At 38.2% G+C, this 22,787-nt stretch overlaps 1 protein-coding gene across 4 annotated transcripts in view; it reads right to left on the bottom strand.

Annotated features, from left to right (window-relative positions):
* phkb (phosphorylase kinase, beta) overlaps positions 1-22,787 on the bottom strand; it is a 102,956-nt gene that overhangs the window by 44,193 nt on the left and 35,976 nt on the right. For all 4 annotated transcript variants that reach the window (XM_026175432.1, XM_026175439.1, XM_026175445.1 and 1 more), the window contains 7 exons: positions 20,768-20,831; positions 15,829-15,924; positions 13,007-13,204; positions 7,683-7,740; positions 6,981-7,058; positions 4,535-4,693; positions 4,103-4,197 (listed from right to left, as the gene is read on the bottom strand). In XM_026175432.1, the coding sequence (XP_026031217.1) occupies positions 4,103-4,197; positions 4,535-4,693; positions 6,981-7,058; positions 7,683-7,740; positions 13,007-13,204; positions 15,829-15,924; positions 20,768-20,831 (748 nt within the window). The remainder of the gene's footprint in view (positions 1-4,102; positions 4,198-4,534; positions 4,694-6,980; positions 7,059-7,682; positions 7,741-13,006; positions 13,205-15,828; positions 15,925-20,767; positions 20,832-22,787) is intronic.

The following is a 22,787-nucleotide window of genomic DNA, read 5'->3' as shown; positions in this document are numbered from 1 at the left end:
AAACGACGCGTCGACTATTAAATCAGTCGTCGACGATTTTGATAGTCGACGTAATCGTGACTAGTCGACAAATCGTGGCAGCCCTAATTTTAATAAATGGGAAATAGCTAGGCTATGCCAATCAAAGGCCTAAAACAAAAGCACAAAAAGGAAAAACATCTTGAAATGAAAAATTCTAAAAAGAAAAATACAAAAACGCTTCTTGCTTACAAGAGGACAAAGCCACTCACTGGTAGCTCAACACTGGCCCACACTTTGAGCTGGCAAACTTCTCACACCAGTTTTAAGCCAGTGCTGATTACTAAGTGGAAATTGGCTCCACAGGAAACAAGGGCTGGCACACGAGTTAGAGAGAGTGCTGGATAACCCACACAGCCTGCTTGGGCTGTAACAGTGATTATATGTCAGTCATGCTTCCATTCATAACCCCCAATGGGCCAAGTATAAACATTAATATCATTATTTCACGTTTTAAGCAAAATTAGTTTTAATATTCATCACAAGCCAGCCTTCAAGAGTCCATTATATCTGTCTTTGAAATGTATATATCACAACTTATGGCTACTTTAGACCAGATAAGACGAGGTATTTTTGATGATAACGACAGCAAAACCATAAAAAATATCAGATGAAAAACATTAATGTCCAAGGAGTGATGAAGTACTCTGTGTAACTAGTTGTGTGTTAAATAGCTACTGTTAGAAAGGCACTCACAGCTTTCGGAAATGTCCATATTCCACCACTTCCATCAGTTGGATCCAGGTCGACGCAAGCACACACAGGGAAATGGAAACTATGACACCTGGAGACTATACCCATGCTATAGCCTTTTTAAAAGCTAATTCTTCTTGAAAATTTACATGATCTAAAGAAAGAGTTCCTATTTGACCTTCAGATACAGATGTACAGACAGCAATCATCATTTTATGACGATTGCTGTATGATGACACTGCAATATTGTCTATTATTATATTACCTTTTATAAATTCCTATGTGACTACTCACAGGTGAGGTCATGTATTTCTCACCTATGGAAGCAGTTCTATGATGAAAATTAGCACATTGAATTAAACGGTTACGTTAAGGTAGGAAGCTGTCAGCTATTGAATGACCTTACTGTGCAAAACTCGAACCTCTCTTTCAACCATAAAAGGATTTAATGAGTGTGTCATCATTGTCACAAAACACCAGAATTTCCTTCAGGTTTCTCAGAACTAAAGTTGAAGTAAGACCATTCACACATTTATTTGGACTGCGTGAGACTGAAAACATCAAACTCAATACGATAGGCTTTTGTTGATGGGTTTCACACAGAGCCGTGCCTGCTACCATCAGAGGCCAGGTTCACAGCAAGCTTTCACACTGCCTACAAATCAACTTTCAAGAGTATTATTGTTAGAACATTTCTGAGCATTACTCCTACTCCTAACAGGAGTCTAGCACACAAGGCACACTTCTTTAAACACTGAATTCATAAAAGCAGTGCTGCCAGCTAAACATACTCATACTGATTTCCTTTTGAGAACGATCCCTCTGCATCCAAGATGCTGATATGTAGATATCCTATTAACAAATACAAACACACATATTTAAAATCCTCTGTTTGATCCCAGCTAAAAATCAACGGTTGTTCCAAAATGCAAAGATCATAGAGAGCTTAGTAAGTAATCTGCTTTCAGTCGTTCAGCAACGCTCAAGACTTAGATCAATGACTCCAAGTACCTATGCTGTTGCTTGAAGGTGTGTTTGAAAAGAGTGAAAATAACATACATTTTATACACCTGTGTTGTCACCCACAGTACTTGAATGCCCTGTGCTGGAACTAATGCCTGAATTCCATTGGGAGAACGCCTTTGGGCTCCTGATATAATAGCTGGTGAAACTGATTCGACTTGATCCTAATTGCTAAAGCCAATGCTTGCTATCATACCACTGCCTAATTTTTTGGATACCTGCTAAAAGCAGTACCTGAGTTTGGGTTGTGGGTTCAGGGCTGAGAAGCCCAGACTTCCCACCTCTTTAACCTGATGAAGTCAACAGAACGACACAACGACACAGCATAAAGCATCAGGTCAGTTTTCATAATAAAAGAACACATGTAGACCAAACCCTTATCTTCTGAACTGCACTCAGTTGCTAGCTGACAAGACAAGTTGTAAACAAAAACTGTAACGGAGTGTAATGGGCGTGGGAGCTTCCTTCTTTAACAATTATTCAGAATTAAGAGAGATGAGTTACGTCTTCACAGAGCTTGCAAATGTCCAAAACTTTCAGTAAGTGTGGCCCTCCTTGAGTTGAAGAATGTTTGTGAGCCTCACAAAGTTAAAAATATACGTGTTCGTCTCAGAACCAAATATTTCTCTCTAAAATTTTCTCACTTCACAAATGATTTTCTGCTGATTTTTTCTGACATGATCTTTTCCATTTCTGGCTCGCTGTTTGTTTCTCTCTGTCTGTTCTGTCTGCTGATCTTTTTCCAGGCAACCTATTTGATCCCGTCTAGTGTTCATCATACCTCTGAGGATATGTCCTCTCTTGTGTGCCTTGTTCTAGTACTGTCTTATAGACCTAGCTTCAAAAACACAATTCATCATACAGCAACAGAATAGGATGCTGTACAACAAAGAAAATGAAAATCATTCCAGTGTGTATGTATCTCTACCCTTCATCTGTGTGATCCACAGAGCTGCCGGCCATCTCAGATACAGAATTAAACCTCAGACATGATTGCTATTCAGGGAGGTAGTTTGTGGAGAAAATTGACTGGGTTTAATCCTCGTCTGCAAGCCTGGCCTTTGGCAAGGTAAAATAAGATGAGAGTTTCTGCTTGTTTAGATGTTGATGGATGAATAGTAATTAAAACCTTACCACACATGAATAACAAACAGTGGTAAGCAGGACTGAGTAGTGTGAATGGTTTAAGGTAGGATGCGGGAATTGCCTTGCGGGAGTAAGGGTGGGTGTATAGTTGGCATTGAGAGGTTACTGTACATCTTTGAGGCTGACACATGCAACTGCACAATAGGTGAGGTCATAGCTTATGTAATCCTCCTGAAATATGAAACTTAACATCAGCAAGTGAAGATCTGTAGAACTCTGATAAGTTATGGTTCTCCCACAATTTCCTGGTTATTTCTAAGATCGCTGATACTGAAACAGTGTGGCTCAGTTTAGATATCTCATTTTCAGTAACACATGTGACTAGGCAAACTCCAGAGCATGAACAGTATATCTGCATTTTGAAACCATGTCAAAAAAAAAAAAGACTCTAAACACTGTGCGGTGAAGAACTGTGTTTCTAGCTAGTCTGAGTTACACTCAATAGTTTTGTTCAGTATCATCAATTGTCATTGTTTTGGAAAAAATATATATAAATCCAGCCAGATTTGAAAAGTGAATACGTGGGCATGGAACAAGAGTGGCTTTAGTGAGGACCTCGCCTTTTTAAATACCACCTCCACCCACCTACCACCTTTTTGTTTATGTACCTCTGATGCAGGTGTTTGTTGATCTAAAATGCCAGGAATAACCCTGGAGCAGCTTATATAAAGAATCCAGATATAAGCCTGATAAGAATCATAAAATCGAAATATCTGTTTTAAATTTGAATAAATGTAGACTTTTAAACAAGAGGAGAAGCTGCTAGCAGAGAACACCATCACCACTGGAGACATTCTTATTATTATATATAGTGTATTCCAATCAGCAATCAGCTTTTGATTTTTCATTACAACTGCTAACATTTCCACTCCTTTTACTCCCCTCCCAGTTGATAGAAATTACAAATATAGAAGTCCTTTTCTTTCTTTCTTTTTTTTTAATGCAGAGTGAGCAATCCACTTGCTGCCCACTTTCTGCATCTACAGCAAAATTCCACTTACAGCTACTTGACATCTAGAATAAACTAACAATTAGGATTGTCATCATGTGTAAGATGCAATTACTTCATAGGCTAAAAGCTCTTAAATGCTTTGATTTCAGCCATATTTACAGGGGGGTAGTATAAGTTTACAACACTTCAGCACTTGAATCCGATGTTGTACTGATAATAAACGCCTGTAGATGACAGATGATCGTCAGATAGAGTTACATCAGAGCTTACCTGGTTGGAGTACCGCATACTGACATTGCGCTGGTCCTGTCGTGGCACATAGCGATGAATTGGATCAATATCTTTGGGACTGATCAGCTCATCCACTGAAAAGTGAATGTACACAAACATACCACAAAAGGTAGATATGAATACCATTAAAATGTAGGGAATACTGTGGGATACTGACGCACGACTATTGACAAGTAACTAAGTGTAAACGCATAAAGACTTAATGAAAACAAACCCCACATAAACACTTGGTCCTTGGATTATTGTGAGACACGTATTAAGCTACAGTTACAAAAAATAATTCATAATGAAAAACTATTGAAAACATATTCGTTTTAAGTTAATCGTGAACTTGCAGATTAATGTCAGAGTACAGTGAATGAATGCATCAATTCAAGTCGACATACTAAGCACACAGACGCACAGACATACCCAGTAGCTTGGCAATGTTGTACAGGGCCTGACCCCACAGGAAGACTTTCCCATCACGGCCAGAGTTGCTAGGGAAACGCTTCTGGCTCCCATGCTTGTTCTGCTCCGCCTCCACAAAGTCAGCCGGTACATAGTAGTACTTGGGGATTATAGCGTGGCCTGGCACGAGAAACGAGAAGTGTAAGCTCTATGTGCATAAGACTAAGCAAAAATAATCTTTACTTCTTACATAGTACAAAAACTATGTACTTCAGTAACTTTGCACTGGTGGCACACAGGGATAATAGCAACAAATCATACAGCAGTACAGATGCTGAGTTTAACCTTTGAACCACTGCTGTACTTAAGATCACCTTTACATCTTAGCATGTTTAAACACATGACTCTTATGCAGTTTCTACTGAAGCCTTTGTGTGTACCTGGACTTTAATAAAAAAAAAAAACCTGGTATTTGAATTTAGATGGACTAGAAACAATTTGGGGTTCATTATCTTCCCTGTGGACACTTTGCAGACTGGAGGAGCCTGGATTTAAACTACCAACCTTCCAACTGGTGGACAACCAGTAACTCCTGAGGCACAGCTGCGATATAGGCAAATAACTTTAAAGCGTATTTTTCAATTTGTTCCCAAACTAAGTTTTATTTTATTTTGTTATTATTAAAAAACAAATAAATAAATAAATAAAATCAGATAATTATAAATGGCTACGTGAGACACCCCTGTACTTTTAGCTTAATTCAAAAACTTGGCTAATGCTACTAAAAATTCTCTTTAGCAGTATGGGGCTTACCATGTTAACCATCTAAGTTTAGCACTTTAGCAGGATATTTCACACATAGTGGTTGTAACTGGACCTACAGCTAAGAACACTAAATCTTTTTGTGCCCACTCTTAGGCTACGTTCACACTGCAGGTGAAAGCGTATCAAATCCGACTTTTCTGACCCTATGCGGCCCATATCCGATCATGGTATGACAGTGTGAACGGCACAAATCCGATATTTTCAAATCCAACCTGGGTCACTCTAGTATGTGGTCCTGAATCCGATACATATCTGATGTTTTAGAAAGCGACTGCTGTTTGAATGGTCATGTCGCATTAAATCCGTCTTTTACGTCACTGACACAAGACAGACGCCAATTATCAGCGCCGGAGAAGACATCGTGAATGCTTCCTGGTCATCCAGTGTAGATGTTAGTGAAACTGTTGGGAAGACAGCGTTGGAGAAACGTGAACATTTTATTTGTACTGTATAATCTGCAGATTCTGACAGAAATCTGCAACTATCCTTTGAAGCACCGCTCCTCTCTAAAACAGCAATAAGGATCATTATTAGGCCATATCTAAATAACAAAATAACTTTATAACTTAAAGCAAAATTGGGAAACGTAAAGTCCGAAACAAGTCTTTATATTAACGGCCATCAGTCAAACAATACTGTCTGGTCTGGGTCTAAACAGAGCGCGTTGTGTGTGACGTCTTCTTTTGCGCATGCGGGCCGCTTTGAGGGTTCACACTAGAGCACGTTTGCTGTCACATTTTATTTGTAGTGTGAACAATCAGACAAAAAAAATCAGATTTGATCAAAAAAATCAGAATTGAGCATTAAGACCTGCAGTGTATAATATAAATACTAATATTAAATAAATAATATAAATGCTTACTTCAAGGCTAGCACAACTGTAGTTGAGGACCCCACCACCGTCCTCACTCACTCATCACAATATATTAGCATGTCTTCAATAGCTGAACCCTGCATGTGCTTTATGTATTATCAAAACAATAGGAGCCCCTGACTCCTGGGAGGTCAGGCAAACCAGCAAAAGAAGATACAATAGCAGCTTTTGACAGTACAAAATCCATTGGTGGATTTACACTTTTAATAAGTATTTAACAGTAAAACAGAAAACACTCCCTTTGTGTTCTCCTCTAAAACCCAGCCAATTAACTTCAGGAGTTTTGTTAATTTATACAGAACCAGTACAAAGAGCTCTGCAGAGACATTCAGGGTAACTTAAGTCAGCTCTGTTTCACATCATTATCCTTTCTGCACTCCAATTATTTCAATTTCTTTTATGAATAGATGAATAGAAACACCCAGCTCTTGACATCCTCATCATTTAACTGTGTCCTCTCACATCAATGTGTACCGGTGAATGCATGAGCCAGGCTCTTTAGCTCACAGGGAAGGTTGAGTTCACTTGGATGCATCACTCTTGTGAACCTTGGTATGTGGTGTATGAATATGTAAAACTGATTTAATAAGAGAAAGTTTGTCGCTGCCGGAAGGGGAGAGAACAGAATCAAAAGTATTAAAAAGAACTATATTGAGAGGCCAGATGAGATAATATCATATATGTTTGTGTTCAGGAGTTCACGGTTTTCCTCATTCAGCGGTCACTGCATGTGTGTGGGTGCATGTTGGCTTTTATGTGGTTACTCACCCTCATACGACTGAAAGATGATGGGTTCAAGGAGTTCCTGGTATTCTTTGACCTGGGCCTTATTTCCTCTGAAGACCCCTACAACACACACACACACACACACACACACACACACACACACACACAATAAAACATTGAAAATGCTTTTTCACATCTAACTGTTAACTGCATCAGTCAGGCAAAGTTACCCTAATAAAATAGTTTTACAATACTGAAAAATGGTGAGGCACTGTCAATAAAAATCTTCCTAGGTATACAAGATTTTTTAAGAGCATTTCATTGTAGAGGCTTGTTGGTTATTGATGTATCCGTCTGGATCAGTTTAACTGCCTTTTTTCTTTTGAGCAGAGCCAATAAAGATGAATAGCTTCATATAGAGCAACAGGCCCTGCAGGTTGTCTGTTAGTCTTAAGAAAAATCTGTGGCATATAGAGAGGCAAAGGGGCTATTAGATTTTTTTTTTTTTTTTTTTTTTTAAAGGAAGAAAGAAATGCTTAGGAAAAACTAGAGTCTTTCATTTATTTCTGACCATTTACTTTGGGTCACTAACAAATTTAAAAAAAAGAAAAAAAGTGTGTATCCATGTCCTCTAAAACCAGAGAAAAATGTAATTTCCTGTAAAACGCTATAAGTCTGTCTTATACCATGGCAATGACCCACTTGAGGCACCATAACAGCAGCAATGGATAGAACAAGGCTTACCGTCAATCATCATGTAGATGAAAAATATGGGAAACTCGCACTCGATCCCATCAAAAAGCTGGAGAAAGACAGAGAGAGGAAGAGAGGGGAGGAATTATTGCTTTTTTCATTTCACAAAGAGAAGAGAGGCGCAGGAGCTTTAAAGCTGAATTTGAGCAGCACTGAATATGGAACAGTATGGCACAGAGAAAAAATATAAAGGATGTGACATTCTGAATGAAACCTGTCAGTATAGAGAGAAATATTACTGATCCTTTACAAGGTCTTTTTTTTTCTAATTCAAAAACTTGGCTGTTTGTTTTGAGGAGGACATCTAGAGGTGTGAAAGTTTAGTATGTTTACAATAGACAGACACATAGATGGAAAAACACAGAGAAAGTCGGAGTTTAGTTTTACTGAGGACTCAGTGTCACTTCTCTATCACTGAATAAGCAAAATCTTGGCTTTCAGTCTTTTACAACCTAACATGAAATAAGGTATTATTTGTAACCTAGCAACAACAAACACTTAAGAGCAGCGCTCAGAAAATGACACTGTGGCAAAAAACACTGCCATGTTGCCTGTGAACTCAGACCTTCAATATCAAAGATTTGTCAGATTTCACTCAGTATAACAAAGACAAGAGAATTACAATGTATGTTTAACAATATAAATACCTACTCGCTGTGTGCTTAAGTTAAAAAAAAAAGACATTGTTTGCTTAGGCTGCTGCCCCCGCGACCCGGCCTCGGATAAAGCGGATGAGGATGGATGGATGTTGCCTTTTAGTTCTGGTCGAGTTCTTCTTGACATTTTAGAATGTGAGGTTCACAGTAGTTTTATATAACCTAAAGTTGAAAGTATAAAGTCCAAACAAAAATCCAATCAATAAACTATACCATGTGTTACAAATGGGACTGCAAGCTATCATACATATTTAGTCAGGCCACAAATAAGCTTCAATATACCCTTTAAGGTTTTTATTCAAGTTTCTGAAAGCTTGTTAGAGGCATGTTCTTCCAAAACATTTTTGTTTTTGGATGTTTTAATGATGGTGGTGGAGACTGATCTGGTGACTGTGAAGGCCATAACGCGTGATACTCAAATTCATTGTAGTTCAATGACCACTCCCATCATGACAGAACCGCTCCATCACAGAAGAAAGGTGATTTTGCGGTGACCCTTCCCTCTAAAAGGTCAAGTGAAGCCAAAATGCATCAGCACAATGTCACCATAGCATAACTGAGCCACCTGATCCCACCACAATAGTTGACCAAGTGTTAAGGGTTTTGCCTCTAATCCTATAATTTCTTTTAATTCAAACTATTTATAAATATGGGAGCTTTGGCTCACATTAAATACATGAATTTTATAGTAGATAGTTCTGCTTGTGTATTCATACTAAATCACAAATCAGAATCCTTTGACTGATTCACTTTCTCACGCCAGACATGCAGCAGATTGCTTGGTTGTGGTCCAGCTGTTTAGTGTGCAACAAAGTTTGATTGACAGCTCTCATGTTGCCTGGAACAGACCAACCCAAGTCATTTCAGTAAGATGTTCGGCTTCCTTTAGCCTCCAAAACAACTTCAAAACCCTCGGCACACATTTGTCTAATTTAAGATGAACATAATTTTTTCTAAAAGATTAACTCAGTTGCTGTTTTGACAAATCCACTGCAAAATGTAACCCATGCCTCTTCCCACAAGTAAGAACTAGTGACTTTGTAGGCCATGGCATATGATTTCTATCATTTTTTATACTTGTCAAACCATTCAGTGTTTTTCCCTCCTTGCTTCCTCTTATTTGGCCAATTTATTCAGTTTTTTATTTTATTTATTTAATTAAACCTGTCAGCTCATAAACACATTGCTGTCAAATGAATGTGAATAAATCAAAAGCACCAAGTGGCAGCAGCTAGACAAAAGTTCCCCAAATAAACACTTGAATTCACACCATCACTTCCTGGATTTTTCTCTGAATCTTGCACACTTCATCTACTGTATTTGCACTGTATCTTACACAAGCACCCATGCACAAACAAACGAACAAAAATCTTAAGCCATTCAATTACAAGTCACATTTACAATAGACAATAAAGCTAAGCAGACAATTATTCACTTTAGTAATTCAGTGCTTAATTAAAGAGGATCAACTCAAAACACTGTCCCTACACAATAACCCACCTTTAGTTACCGAATTTGGAAAAACACTAAAAATAATAAAGGTCAGTGTATAAAAAGATCAAACAATCTGCAGAATTTTATTAGCCTCTTAAAAAAATCCATCGATACAAAATGCATGTGTGCATATGTCCGTGTGTGTCTGCATTTTAGTCCCTCTATCTATAAAAGTAATTAGTTCTGACTATCTTTGTACCTTATCTTTTTCAATAATCTCTGCGCTGATGGAAGATAACAGAGACATCCTAATGCAATAACAAATGCCTGGCTGAGCTGGCACACATGCTCGTACAAACACACTTAGAAGGTGCTTTTCACTGAGCGGATACTCATGTCTGTATTAATGTGCTTCTTTAAATGTCGGCACTCTGTGATTATGTAGATCTGCAGGTCTCGAGGTGTATATTTCACCAAAGACGGGAAGCAATAGCAGCTATCAGGTGGGTTATAGAGAGGAAGGAAAAAAGAAAGGCAAGTGCATAAAGAGATAGAGAAGCAGGGGAGGGGTGTATTTGGTGGCGGGGGGGAGAGAGTACGAGAGAACAGGAGAGCTGAGGCAGTCACCCAGTGAGGCCTGTGCCTTTTGGCCCGTTGAGGCTGTAAACAGACAGGGATCCCTGGTGTTTTGTGCTTGAGCAGCTCGACTGATTGGTAAAACTGTCTATCACACAGGCTGCTGCCGCTGCTCTCTGTCAATGGTAAACAGACAGGGAGCACAGACGCCTGCCCTGCTGTGAATTCTCTCTTAAACACCAACAACAACTTTAGTCAATGTCTTCTGCAGGGGAACCCGGCCTACCTGTGATTTCTTTCCTCCAGATAAAACGCAAACTGTGTCAGACACACTCAAAGCATTTCATTTTGTTGTGAGGTGGCTTATGACTCAAAAGAGGTAACATTTTACTCACGGTATTGCTTTTCGACTATATTTGTAACACTATTAATCAGCGAGGATTCTGAAACTGGCAAATCACTTTTTTTAATTCATTAATAAAAAAAATTAATGAATGAAAAAATTAATTGGGTTTTTACATTATGAAACGTTAACTGGCCAGAGTGTCTTCCACAACAAATCTGACTGCCTGCTGGTTGAACTAAGGGCAGGACGGAGCCTGAAGGAACTGAGGCATTAAACATTGTTTGATAATTCTTAGAGTCTTTAGAGTCTTTGTATCCTATTAGCCGCAGGATTAAACAAAGCTCATTTCAAAGTGGTTCAGAGTTGGAGCCCCATGAGTGCCCACTCTGACATATCAAGCAAGCACTTCCATCATCAGTGCCTTTTTAAATCTTTTTTTCTCAGCCTCACCTTTCAGACAGAAAAGTCACCTTTTGTCACTACAAAGTGATGACTATCCTTTTTAATGAATCATGAATGTAATTAAGGAATCAAATTACTGTCAGGTGACTCTTTGATTACATACATCCCTACTAGGTACAACTGATTAGGCCTTTTGAAACAGTTGGTTAGTGTTTCACTGCCAAACAGAAACTCCAGCATCTGTCTAAACTCACAGATCTCTGCTTTCTTACCTAACGCCTCTCTGAGCTCATTAATTCTAGCAGGCTAGCTCTCCAGGTAAAGTAATGATTTGTTTAGTATTAAGAGTCCAGCCTGCGATTCACTCATGGTATGCTTCTAAAGTGACTGCACTGTCATTTGGCCAGGATCACAGGGAATTCACTAAAGGACAATGAATGCCCGGTCATTCACATAGGTGTATATGCATGAGCATACACACTGATAAGGAACAACTCAGCTGCATACCCAGCGCACCCACACACATGCACGCTAAGATTTAGGGTGAAATACCTGGGGGATTAGGATGCGTGGAATGGGAGAGGCTAAGTCGCAGGCAGATCTCTTAGCATTATCATAAAAGGATGAAACCTTTGGAGGATTATGAATTTCGAAAACTTTTGAAATGTCAAGCACTTTCAAGCTGAACTTTTCCACATGTTATGCATTGCTAGCTGTGCTTGTGGTTACTGGCAATTGAGTTCAACTCAGTTATATTAAACCTATATTTTACACGCACACACACACACACACACACACACACACACACACACACATACACTCGTCATTTTGTTCAGCTGCTAAATTGCTCACTAATGAAAATAGCTAATCAGCCAATCACATGGCAGTAATGCAACACACTTAGGCATCCTGCAGCTCAAACTGAGCATCTGTATGGGGAAGAATGGTGATTTAAGTGATTCTGAACATGGCATGGTTTTTGGTGCCAGATGGGCTGGCCTAAGACTTTCAGAAACTGCTGATCTACATCTCCATGACTTACAAAGAGTGTTCCAAAAAGAGAAGAAATATTGCATATACATCAGTTCTCTCGGGGGGGGGGGGGGGGGGGGGGGGGGGGGGGGGGGGGGGTGAATGAAGTCTGAGGTGAATGACCAAACTAATTAGAGCTAACAATAAGACAACAGTAACTCAATTGTTTGTTATTGGTTCAATTCAAACTGGACTGGCTCACCAAGATGTTTCCAGCACTTTACCAACAAAGAGGTAAGATAGTTCTGAAGCAGCAAAGTGTACCTAATAAAGTATCATCCTTTAATTCTGTGAATAATTAGCTGCTATGGAACATGTGAGGCAGATTAAACAGAGGTGATAAGAACAGCGCAGACAATTTTAAAAGAGATAAAAATAATAGAAAGGAGGTAAAACGAAAAAAGAAAAAGCAAAAACAGATTAGGAATAACAAAAGAGAAAATTGCTAAAGAAAATACTCAACAAGAATCACAAACCATGACAAAAGGACTAGAAGTGTAGCTGTCAGCACACTGGACCACAATATATTTATTCGATGTCTAAAAATTCTAAAATGTCACTGCTCGTAAATCTCTAACTGATCATTTTCTTTAATGGAAAGTCGGGTTAATTTTTTTAAAATCCATTTACTAGATTTGAAGCATATTATTCACAGATATAATTTTTATTTCAACTGCTACGCTAATGACCATCTTATTAAAACCTGGAACAACAAGAAACATTTTGGATCACATTATCTTCGTTAGGAATATACCCCATAATTTCTTCTTTGCATTGGCAAAATACAAATGAGCTATTTAAAATGAAACAAAAACTGTGGCTTTAATCCAAAGAAGAACAGAATATAGAGAAAAAACACGAGTACAAACCTTCATTTCAGCAGGTTTGTAGTAGCGGCGATTCTTGTCTTCGTTTGCGGTGCGGTAGCCGTCACGGAGGAAACGTTTGAAGCCATATTTGCCACGGAGCTTGCGGACAATCTTGTCAAGTGTCTGAGTGTAAAGAGCATCATCATCAACAGCAAACGCAGGATAGCTGATGGTTGGAAGTAAAGCTGCATCTGTGTTCTGCCGGAGACAAACAAAAAGATTTACAACAATTATGAACTACGTGAAATGTTTTTGCCACATTTGCTATATATAATATATATTTCCAGGCTGATATTTTTACTTCATTTTTTTTAAATATATATATTTTTTTAGCTACATTTAGTGTTTGTGTAAAAATCCACTGGCATTTTAGGTCAGAGAAATATTTTGAAAATTCCACAAGGACCAAAACTTTTCCCAATGACTGCATCTCACAGTCACTTTGCATAATTTCTGAGTATAAAATGAGGGAAGCCAATAAGATAATTTATTGTACATCTATATATTCTACAGAAAGAATTATTAAACATGCGTGAATGCCCATAAGCGGTTTAGGAGTGAAAGTGTCGGTTTATAAATAAAACACTACAGCACTGACTACATTTACATACAGGCTATGGTTAGGAACGAATCTTGTTATCAGGCTTGACAAACCACTGTGACTGAGCATCTAATAGTCCCATTTTATTGTTTGGTTTACTCTATTAAGCAAGGGAAATGAAATCTATCAGGGCATAGCTTCACTGCAAACAGCTATGAATATTTAAAGTTTATTAATAGACGGCAGATTCCAAAAATCAAAGCCTTTCCATATCCTGTCTGAGCACTGGAATCTATAAAATAACTGCAGGGACAAGCGCTCTGACATGGACGTGGCTATGAACGCTTAAGGACCAGATTTCTGTTCTGTTTTGATTTCTGCTGCTCTCCTTTGTAGCGCGTTTCTTTTTTATACTTTGCACATATCTCTGCAGCTCACAGAGGAGCCAGGTGTAGCTCTTTCTAGTCCTATTCATTTATATTCTTCAACTTCTTGTTACAACCCTAATCTACATGGTAACATCCTCAGCAGCTACAGCTGAGAAATCATATCAGCTTGCAACACACTCTGTGCAGGTATTGAATGTGTCTAGAATTGAATACTGGATTTCAATCTTTTGACATATTACATGACATAGTGATAATATATTGATGTTTTGCATATCTTGACACAATCCTGACAATTGTTGGCGTCTCCTGCACTCCTTCAGACTTCTTAATGTCAGTCTCCTATGTCTATAATGCCATTGCTGATCGTCTAATTACACTAATTTCCTCCCAGGCTGTTGGTGACTAGACAATTCTGGCTTACAAGTTCGACACACACACACGCACACACAGCTGTAATGATTTAAGTGCCTGCGAGTGTTGGCGAGTAGGAAAGATTTTCCTCACGCTTTCTTCTTTGAGCTTTACCTCCCTGCATCTCTATATCCAGCTCTTACTTTTGCCATTTCTTGTCAGTGGTGTACGATCAAGAGCTCAGGTACGGGCAGTGTAATGACTGCACCGTGAGGAACATACATTGTTGAATTGATATCTACTGACACACTGACATGAGTGCGTGGTCTGTTTGATGTGTGTAATTAACCTTATCTGACATATGCATGACAGGCTACTATTTTGTAGAGACTATGCATACAGCTGCTTCTCTACACCGTAAAAGAGCGTTGGGGGAAACGTTTGCGTCATGCTGTGAAACTGTGGATATTTTTCTAAGAACAAAGAGATCAGCTCACAGACAAAATGCAACATTTAAACAATATTTTAATATTTATTCTAGTTCTACTATGATCAATTTAGACAAAATAACAAAAAGGAAATAAAAATAAGATTCTTGATTTTTGAATAAACTATTTTAAAAGATTGTTGCATTTTAGAGCAAAACGAAAGGTTACTTGATCACTGTTTTAACGATCACTGCAAGGCGGATATCATAAAAATACTGTGGGAGTTTTTTTGCTCTGACTGCACATTCCTGTATGCTGGTTCAACATTTCTCTACAATAGTTAATAGTTTAAATATTTTAAAAATTGAGCAAATGCAAAGTGCTCACTGTGCTGGACTGACATTGTCATCCCAAGACCATGTACCAATTTGTCATAAGCCTTCAGTGAAATTCAGTTTACTGAGTTTGATTCAATTTGCAAGAACAGACACCTCAGAGCACTTCATATTGTAAGGTAAAAACTAATTAGAGTGAGAACTACAACAATCAGACGATCCCCTATGAAGCAAGCAATGGTGGGAAGAAAGAACCCCCCTCTTTCTCTGGAAGAGACTTCCAGCAGAACCAGGGTAAGGGTTTAGGGGTGAGGTAAAAGAGAAGAGAAAAAAGGAGAGAAAAGAGAAACAAGAATAAAATGCATAATGAAGAAGAAATGGTTACCAGAGAGAGTCCTGACTACAACCCCAAGCTTTATCAAACAGAAATGTTTTAAGCCTAATTGTAGAAGTATGAGGGTGCCAGTATCTCAACTCCAAACTGTGAGCTGGTTCCACAGAAGCGGGGATTGATAGTTGAAAGCACTGACTTAAGTTCATTCTACGTTTGGAAACTCTAGGAACCACGGAAAAGCCTGCACTCTGAGAGTGAATGGCTCTACAAGATGTTTAAGATATGAAGCTGATAATATTTTGCAAATTTTAGAAGTGCTCTATTGCACATATTGCTTTGTGTCGTTTCTGCCTTTTGTTACTTGTAAAATCTGTATGCTTTTCTTTGTTTTATTAAAATTATTTAGAAGATGTACACAGTCAATAAATTGATTGATGTACTCACATGGGAGCGAGACTCTCTGGGTAGTAGAGAGCAAAGGGTTTGCCTGTTCCTGTTGTGAGCATCCAGATCCACAAATATCACAGACCATGAGCAGCCCTGCAGCATAAAAGAAAAGCATTCAATTTACAGCTAAACAATTTGTGCTTCACAGTAACATATAGCTCTATACGTGCAAAACGACAAACATACACAAAGTCCTCCATTTGTCCAAAGAAATAAAAATAAATAAATAAATAAATATGGAAATGCTTAAAATTATTTGGCTTCAAAGCCTCCGGTATTACACCTCCACACATCAAAACACTGTTTTGCTGTAAAACCAGGCAGATATATTTGGATTGCTCATGTTATTGAAGTGCAGTGTGGGAGTGCTTAAACAACAGCTAGTCATCCGATCACTTTAAAAGTCTCCCTGTACAAAAATGAAGCACTACTACCACGATGCAGTTTGTCCATCCAGAGCACTTAAACACTTCCACGAGAGGAAGGGGGGGGACATTTTGTGCTTTTTACTCAGTAAGGGAAGCAATCAAACCATTTTTCAGGAAAAAAAAAAACAGTCCACTGCACTTCATCCATCCATCCATCAGCAGTGCTTATATGAAACCAAGTGGGCAATTCCCCCAAACTGCTAAGCAGTTTCTAACGCAAGTCAGATGCATTATGTATGAATATTGCCAATGTCGCGTTTTTTATTTCTAAAAAAAAAAAAAAAAGAAAGAAAAAAAAACATCTGGCCAAGGCTTTTAGTCAAATCAGCAAGCTTTCCTCTAGAAATTTACATAGTGCATACATAGTGAATTGCTAGCCACCAGTGTAGACAGCTGTGTGGCAAGTTAGTGAAAAAACCCACATAAGAAAACAGAGTGTTAGAAAAGCAACGTATAAAAACACTAACCCACAAAGCAAGCATGTGAAATGAGTATTTTTGCCTTTTAGATTTGAGCCATTTTGTCTTCTTTTATTTAGTCACATTTTTTAAGCAGAAGCAGTCCAACCAGCTTATCATGATTTAACTACTACATTTTTCTAGTTACCTCTTTTACAAAAAATAAAAAATAAGTTTGAATATGCACTGTATATTTGTAGCATAATATCTCTTCCAACAGAACTAAGCAATAAAAAAAAAAAAAAAAAAACTAGGCAATGAGTTAAGATAAGACATAATCTGTAGAATACTTTCAGTGCAACAGCTCAACCCTTTTTGAGCAGTGGATGCTGTTTTAAGGTTTTCTTCAAACCAACTTTGATTTTAGAAAACTAAGCACTGCTTGTTCCTTGTGCATCTATCACTATGCATCCTCATGAGTGATCTGAAGTAAAAAAAAAAAAAAAAAAAGTTGACTATAACCTGCAGTCTTTGATAGTCTTTGAAGGCAAATTTTTATTTTATTTTTTTATTTAACCTTTATTTAACCAGGAATGTCCCGTTGAGATCAAAGACCTCTTTTTCAAGGGAGTCCTGGCCAAGAGGCAGCACATTTCAAGACAAATACATACGAACAAACAAAGTTAAAATTACACAAAACAATTACACATTATTGAGGCAGCCTGTAGGCCTTTGAGTTTAGTTTTAAAAACATTTAAAGACAACAATTCAGTTAGTTTCCAGTCTTTCTGTAACATGTTCCATGAAAAAGGCGCAGAGTGGACAAAGGCTTTCTTACCCAGCTCTGTGCGGACAAGGGGAACAGACAACAGCAGCTGATCATTTGAGCGCAAGGAGTAAGAACCACTATTTGTCCTTGTGACCAAAGTACAAATATAAGGAGGCAGCAATCCAAGCATAGCTTTGTAAATAAAAGTGTACCAATGCCCCTGTCTTCTAATGGCCAAAGAAGGCCATTTTACTCTTAAGTACAAATCACAGTGATGGGTCAGGTATTTACAATTGGTAATAAACCTCAAGGAAGCATGATACATCGTGTCCAACATTAGAAGACATGAAGAAGAAGCGTTCATATACAGAATGTCACCATAATCTAACACAGATAAAAAGGTTGCAGTGACAAGACGTTTTTTTACTGCAAAAGAAAAGCACTGTTTATTACGGAAGAAAAAACGAAGTTTAAGTCTCAGTTTCTTTACTAGTCTCTCTATATGTGGTTTAAAGGTGAAGGAGTCATCAATCCAGACACCAAGGTATTTATATTCATGAACTATCTCTATGACATTTCCTTCAAGGGTGGACACCACTGGAATAGGCTCCGGGACCTTCTTTGACTTGGAAAACAACATTAGCTTAGTCTTGTCAGCATTGAGAACTAATTTTAGCTGAATAAGTGAATGCTGGAAAGCAACAAAGGCTTTCTGTAAAGTTTCAATGGCCTGAGCAAGAGATGATCCATAACAGTAAATAACTGTGTCGTCAGCATAAAAATGCAAATTTGTGTCTGAGACATTTTGACCCAAGTCATTGATATATAAAAGGAACAGAAGGGGACCCAAAACTGAGCCCTGTGGCACCCCCTTGTGGACAGCAACAAATTTAGAACAAAGACCTTCAAGTTTAATGCACTGGGTTCTATTTTTCAGATAATTTGAGAACCACGCTAATGCATGTTCTGACAATCCAAGGCTGAGCAGTCTGTTTTTTAGGACTGCATGATCAACAGTGTCAAAAGCTTTTGAGAGGTCAATAAAGAGTGACGCACAGTACAATTTCTTATCAAGTGCCACAATAATATCATTTATCACTTTCATAGTGGCAGTGTTAGTACTGTGTTTTTTCCTGAAGCCTGACTGAAATTTGGAGACAATATCATTAGAGTACAAAAACTCTTTCAACTGGTCACAAACTAGAGATTCCAGGATTTTGGATAAAACACACAAATTTGATATTGGCCTATAATTAGTCAACACCGATGGATCACCTCCTTTCAATAAAGGCAAAACGAAAGCTGATTTCCAAACCGCTGGAATTTCTTTGGTTTTAATTGAAAAATTAAATAGAATTGAGAGTGGTTCTGCAATAAAATCAGCTGCCAACTTCAAAAAATAAGGTTCCATCAAGTCTGGACCAGGAGGTTTTCTGTGATCCAAAGCCTTTAAAGCTTTATGCACTTCATAAACACTAAAAGGTACAAAGTTAAAACGGTCTCCAGAAAACATAGAGAGTTCTGGGCAAGTATTTGTTAAAAAAGTTTCTGCAGAAGCAAACAAGGAACCCACTGATAGAAAGTGTTCATTAAAACAATTCAAAATTTCAGTTTTATCATTAATTGAGACTGAATCTTTTACAACAGATTTAGGAAAGGTTTGAGTCATTTTATTGGCGGAAAAAGACTTGATTACTTTCCAAAATTTCTGTGGATCATTGAAATATCTGTCAATATAAATTATTTTCAGGTTTTTCTCAATACAACCATCCTTCCACCTACTGTGAGGATTTGGCTCACGCCTCTCAAAAAAACCACTGATGTCATTGGGTTTTTTTATGGTCTGCTATGAACATTGATTGAATGTCAATTATTTAAAGCCCATTTTTTAAAGACACTATAATGATTTACTTTGAACTTTAACTTGGCACCACTTTCTATGCACTGATATATGTATGAAATACATTTAATTTACAGAAATATATTAAACTGGACTTTGTTAGGCATGTGCTTGGCTCTGCTTTATCCCTGCTCTTGACACGGTGTGAATTAGGTGACAGTCCCTTGAGAGAAACTAGAATGTGTTGGGATTTGATTGTAGAGCCGTGTGTAAACAGCACTGTGAATTTAAAGACCGGCTTTAAAGTTGAAGGATCCTCCTCATGTGAGATCAATTTTATCCGCCCAGTTCAATTTGTCACACCGAGAGGCTTCTATCATGCGTTCAGTGTGACTTTGAGGGGGCTGTGGTGAGGGGTCGGGTGTGACTTTTCCAAAACTGAAGGATGCGTGTCTGTCCATGTAATACAAAGGCTAACTGTGATATACAGCCACAAGAGTGTGCAAAAGTATGATAGAAGAGTTAAGAGTGTACTGAATGTTCCGGTTTAGGGCATCGAGGGGAAGGAGCTACATTTGGTGCTTGAGCGTCAGCTGGGACATCAAGATTGATAGAGATCATTAATAAGCAACTGGAAAGCTTGTAGCATTCCCACAAAGGGGCACGAGACCGGCAGAGACAGGCACACTCATTCTCTCACATGTACAGAAGCCCCATACAGCATGGACCATAAAGCAGCCACCTCTATAAATTGATTCTTTCAACAAGCTTGAGCTCAATGACAAAATCCATTTTCAGGCACAGTTAAATCCTTTATTTTGCAGATGTTCAGAAGAGAAACACAAACAGCAACTTTACGGTCATACCCGACAGCCATACGATGAGAAGATAAAGAGTCTAAGCTTAAATGGAGAGAACTGCCACACAAACCATTCTGGGCAAATACCCGAGTGAAGAAAATAAGAAGAAAAGATAATAAGAGAGGAAGCTTGCTAAGTGGAAGGCTTCATTTTCCAATCCATTAGCAGGTATAATGAATGTCTGTTTTCTTCTCCTAAAAAATTAAATAAATAAATAAGAAACATATCCACTAATAGACTTTGCACACAGAAAAACAGCCTCTGAAATTTGGAGGGAAACCTGATTCAACTGTGGCCATCGATCACAGTCTGTAGAAGCACAAACAATTTGCTGAGACAAACACAAACATGCACAAACATACTTTCCTGATCAATCGTCCACTCAGAGAAGCAATCTTGCTACAGTGACAGCGGCACTAATTACACTGATGCTGTCTACCTGTAAATAAACTGCAGTTTTCTACTATTCAGGCTGGTCATCGGGGTGACATTGCACCCAGCTAGGATACCTTCTTGATGTACAGAGGAGATTTGAATGGGCTATAATGCAGTCTACTACCTGGTGGCACAGTTAAACAGGAGACAAATCAATGTGAGTTCGGAAGAGGTGGCAAAGTATAAGAAGTCAGGGAATCAAATACCTGGTTTCCAAACAGGTTGAATCCATTGATGGCCTCCAGTGCAGCTTTAGCAAGGCCCACAGAGCTGAAAAGAAAAGAAACTGCAAACTTTCACCAAAACATACAATAAGCAAGTATAATTCAATCTAACATTGATCAGTATAAGAATATATTATTTTTCATTCTTAAGAAAGCAGAAAAAATGATGCAACGTGAACCAAATGTGTTTTGAAAATGTCAAAAGTCCCCAAAGTTCACCAGAAAGCCTTCTGAATCACATTTGAATCTTAAATGGCTATCTGTTAGGATTCAATAAAGCTGAAGGCTCCTGAGATTGTGGTCTACTTTCGATAATGGATGATGGAGAGGAGAGAAAAAAAAAACATAGTGCATTTCACAGTGGCTGGCTACTGTGATTGCAATGCAGCCTAAATGTGAATCAATTTTACTGTCATTTTGTTTCCCTTTCTACCCTACCAAGATTTCCCTAGAAAAGAACAGAGAGGAAAAAGGGAAAAAATGCAGGAAACTTGCCACTGACTGGTGGTAGATGTGCTGACATATTAAAAAGCATTAGTACAGATGATGGGAGGCTAATTTAGCCTCTAAAAGAGTTCTGCTGAAAGTAGTTTTGTGTAACACACAGAGATACACAAACACGCGCAAACTGACAGCAGTGGTCAGAAATCCTGACAGTACCTCACATGTACATAGAATGCTTTAAAGCTTTGTGGAAACCCAGGGTGTTAAAAAAAGTGATGCTTGGAATCAGGACCAGAGTAAAATGATGATGCAACCATGTCGGTTGACAGGTGGAGATAAGGATTCGCATGATGAAAATATTGCTGCAGACTGTACAACAGTCTTCTGCTACTCTGAGAGTAGGTGTGTTTACATACAGTGGTTCAGTATTGATCCACACACACCAACTTTTCTTTACTTGATTAAAAATGGACAAACTCATTGTGATTGTGATTCTGCAGTTGACAGAACCACCGACTGCTCAGGAATGATCCATTGTGAATCCTGTGAGCTTAGAGCCATATTCGTGTTTCGAAGCCGGACGTGACAGATGAGGAATGGTTCTAATATGGAGTTTGATTATTATACAGATCGTGTTTCCATGGAGCCATTCTGAATTGTTTCGTTTTTGGATACGCCATGGTAATTAATACAAAAGTACATATATAAGCCAACTCATTAACTGGGGGAATCCAAAAGCATGGCATGGAGAGATAGAAACACGAAAAGACACAGCACTCCTCAATACACTGAATTTGTTATCTTTTCTTGAGGACATCTTGACAGGCTGGTGCCAATAGCTCTGGATTGTTGGAGAAAGAAAAAAAGACATGCTTTTCAGAGATAAGCAATAGCAGAAATTGAGGATCTTTATCAAGAAACCGAGCGAGGAGAGGAAGGACGGTTTGACCTTGGATGATAAATCAGTTAGGGAAAACGTAACAAAAAGTCAACACGGGCTAAGAACAGTGCTGGTGTTTGAACAGGTTGTTCCAAATCCTTATCTGCATGGTGGTTAACCATTCAGATGGCTGGTCCATTACATTTTCTTTTAATATAGGTTATTTACTTGCTGACTGACATTTTTTTTTAGCTACCAACTTGTGCTGATTTGACATTTCCATCAGTACACACTGACCCGACAAACACCTCACTAGATCAAATAGACTTGATTATAAAGAAAAGCATTACATGTTCCCACATTTCTGCTGCTTCCTGTAGGAAATACAGTGTTTTTACATTTATTGTTTGGCGCTGATCTATTTATATGGACAGGAAAGAAAAAGAAGATTGAATAGATAAGAGTCCTTCTTGCTATAGTTACTGTTGTTTTCTCTATAAGCAAAAACCAATGACTGTTTTCTACAGTCATTGGCAAAAACCATTAGAATTTCACAATCTAGTGAATTAAAATACATAGATATTACAAATAAACTTAACTCAGAGCCCTGTTACTAAAAATCTGAAATAATTAGGGGTTTTGTAGTTAATTTCAAGAAGATGGAACACTCTACATCAT

The sequence above is a fragment of the Astatotilapia calliptera genome, chromosome 1 (genome assembly GCF_900246225.1).
Source record: "Astatotilapia calliptera chromosome 1, fAstCal1.2, whole genome shotgun sequence".
NCBI classification, from domain to species: domain Eukaryota; kingdom Metazoa; phylum Chordata; class Actinopteri; order Cichliformes; family Cichlidae; genus Astatotilapia; species Astatotilapia calliptera.
The sequence above is the reverse complement of the archived record's forward strand: the minus strand, read 5'-3'. Positions and strand labels throughout refer to the sequence as shown.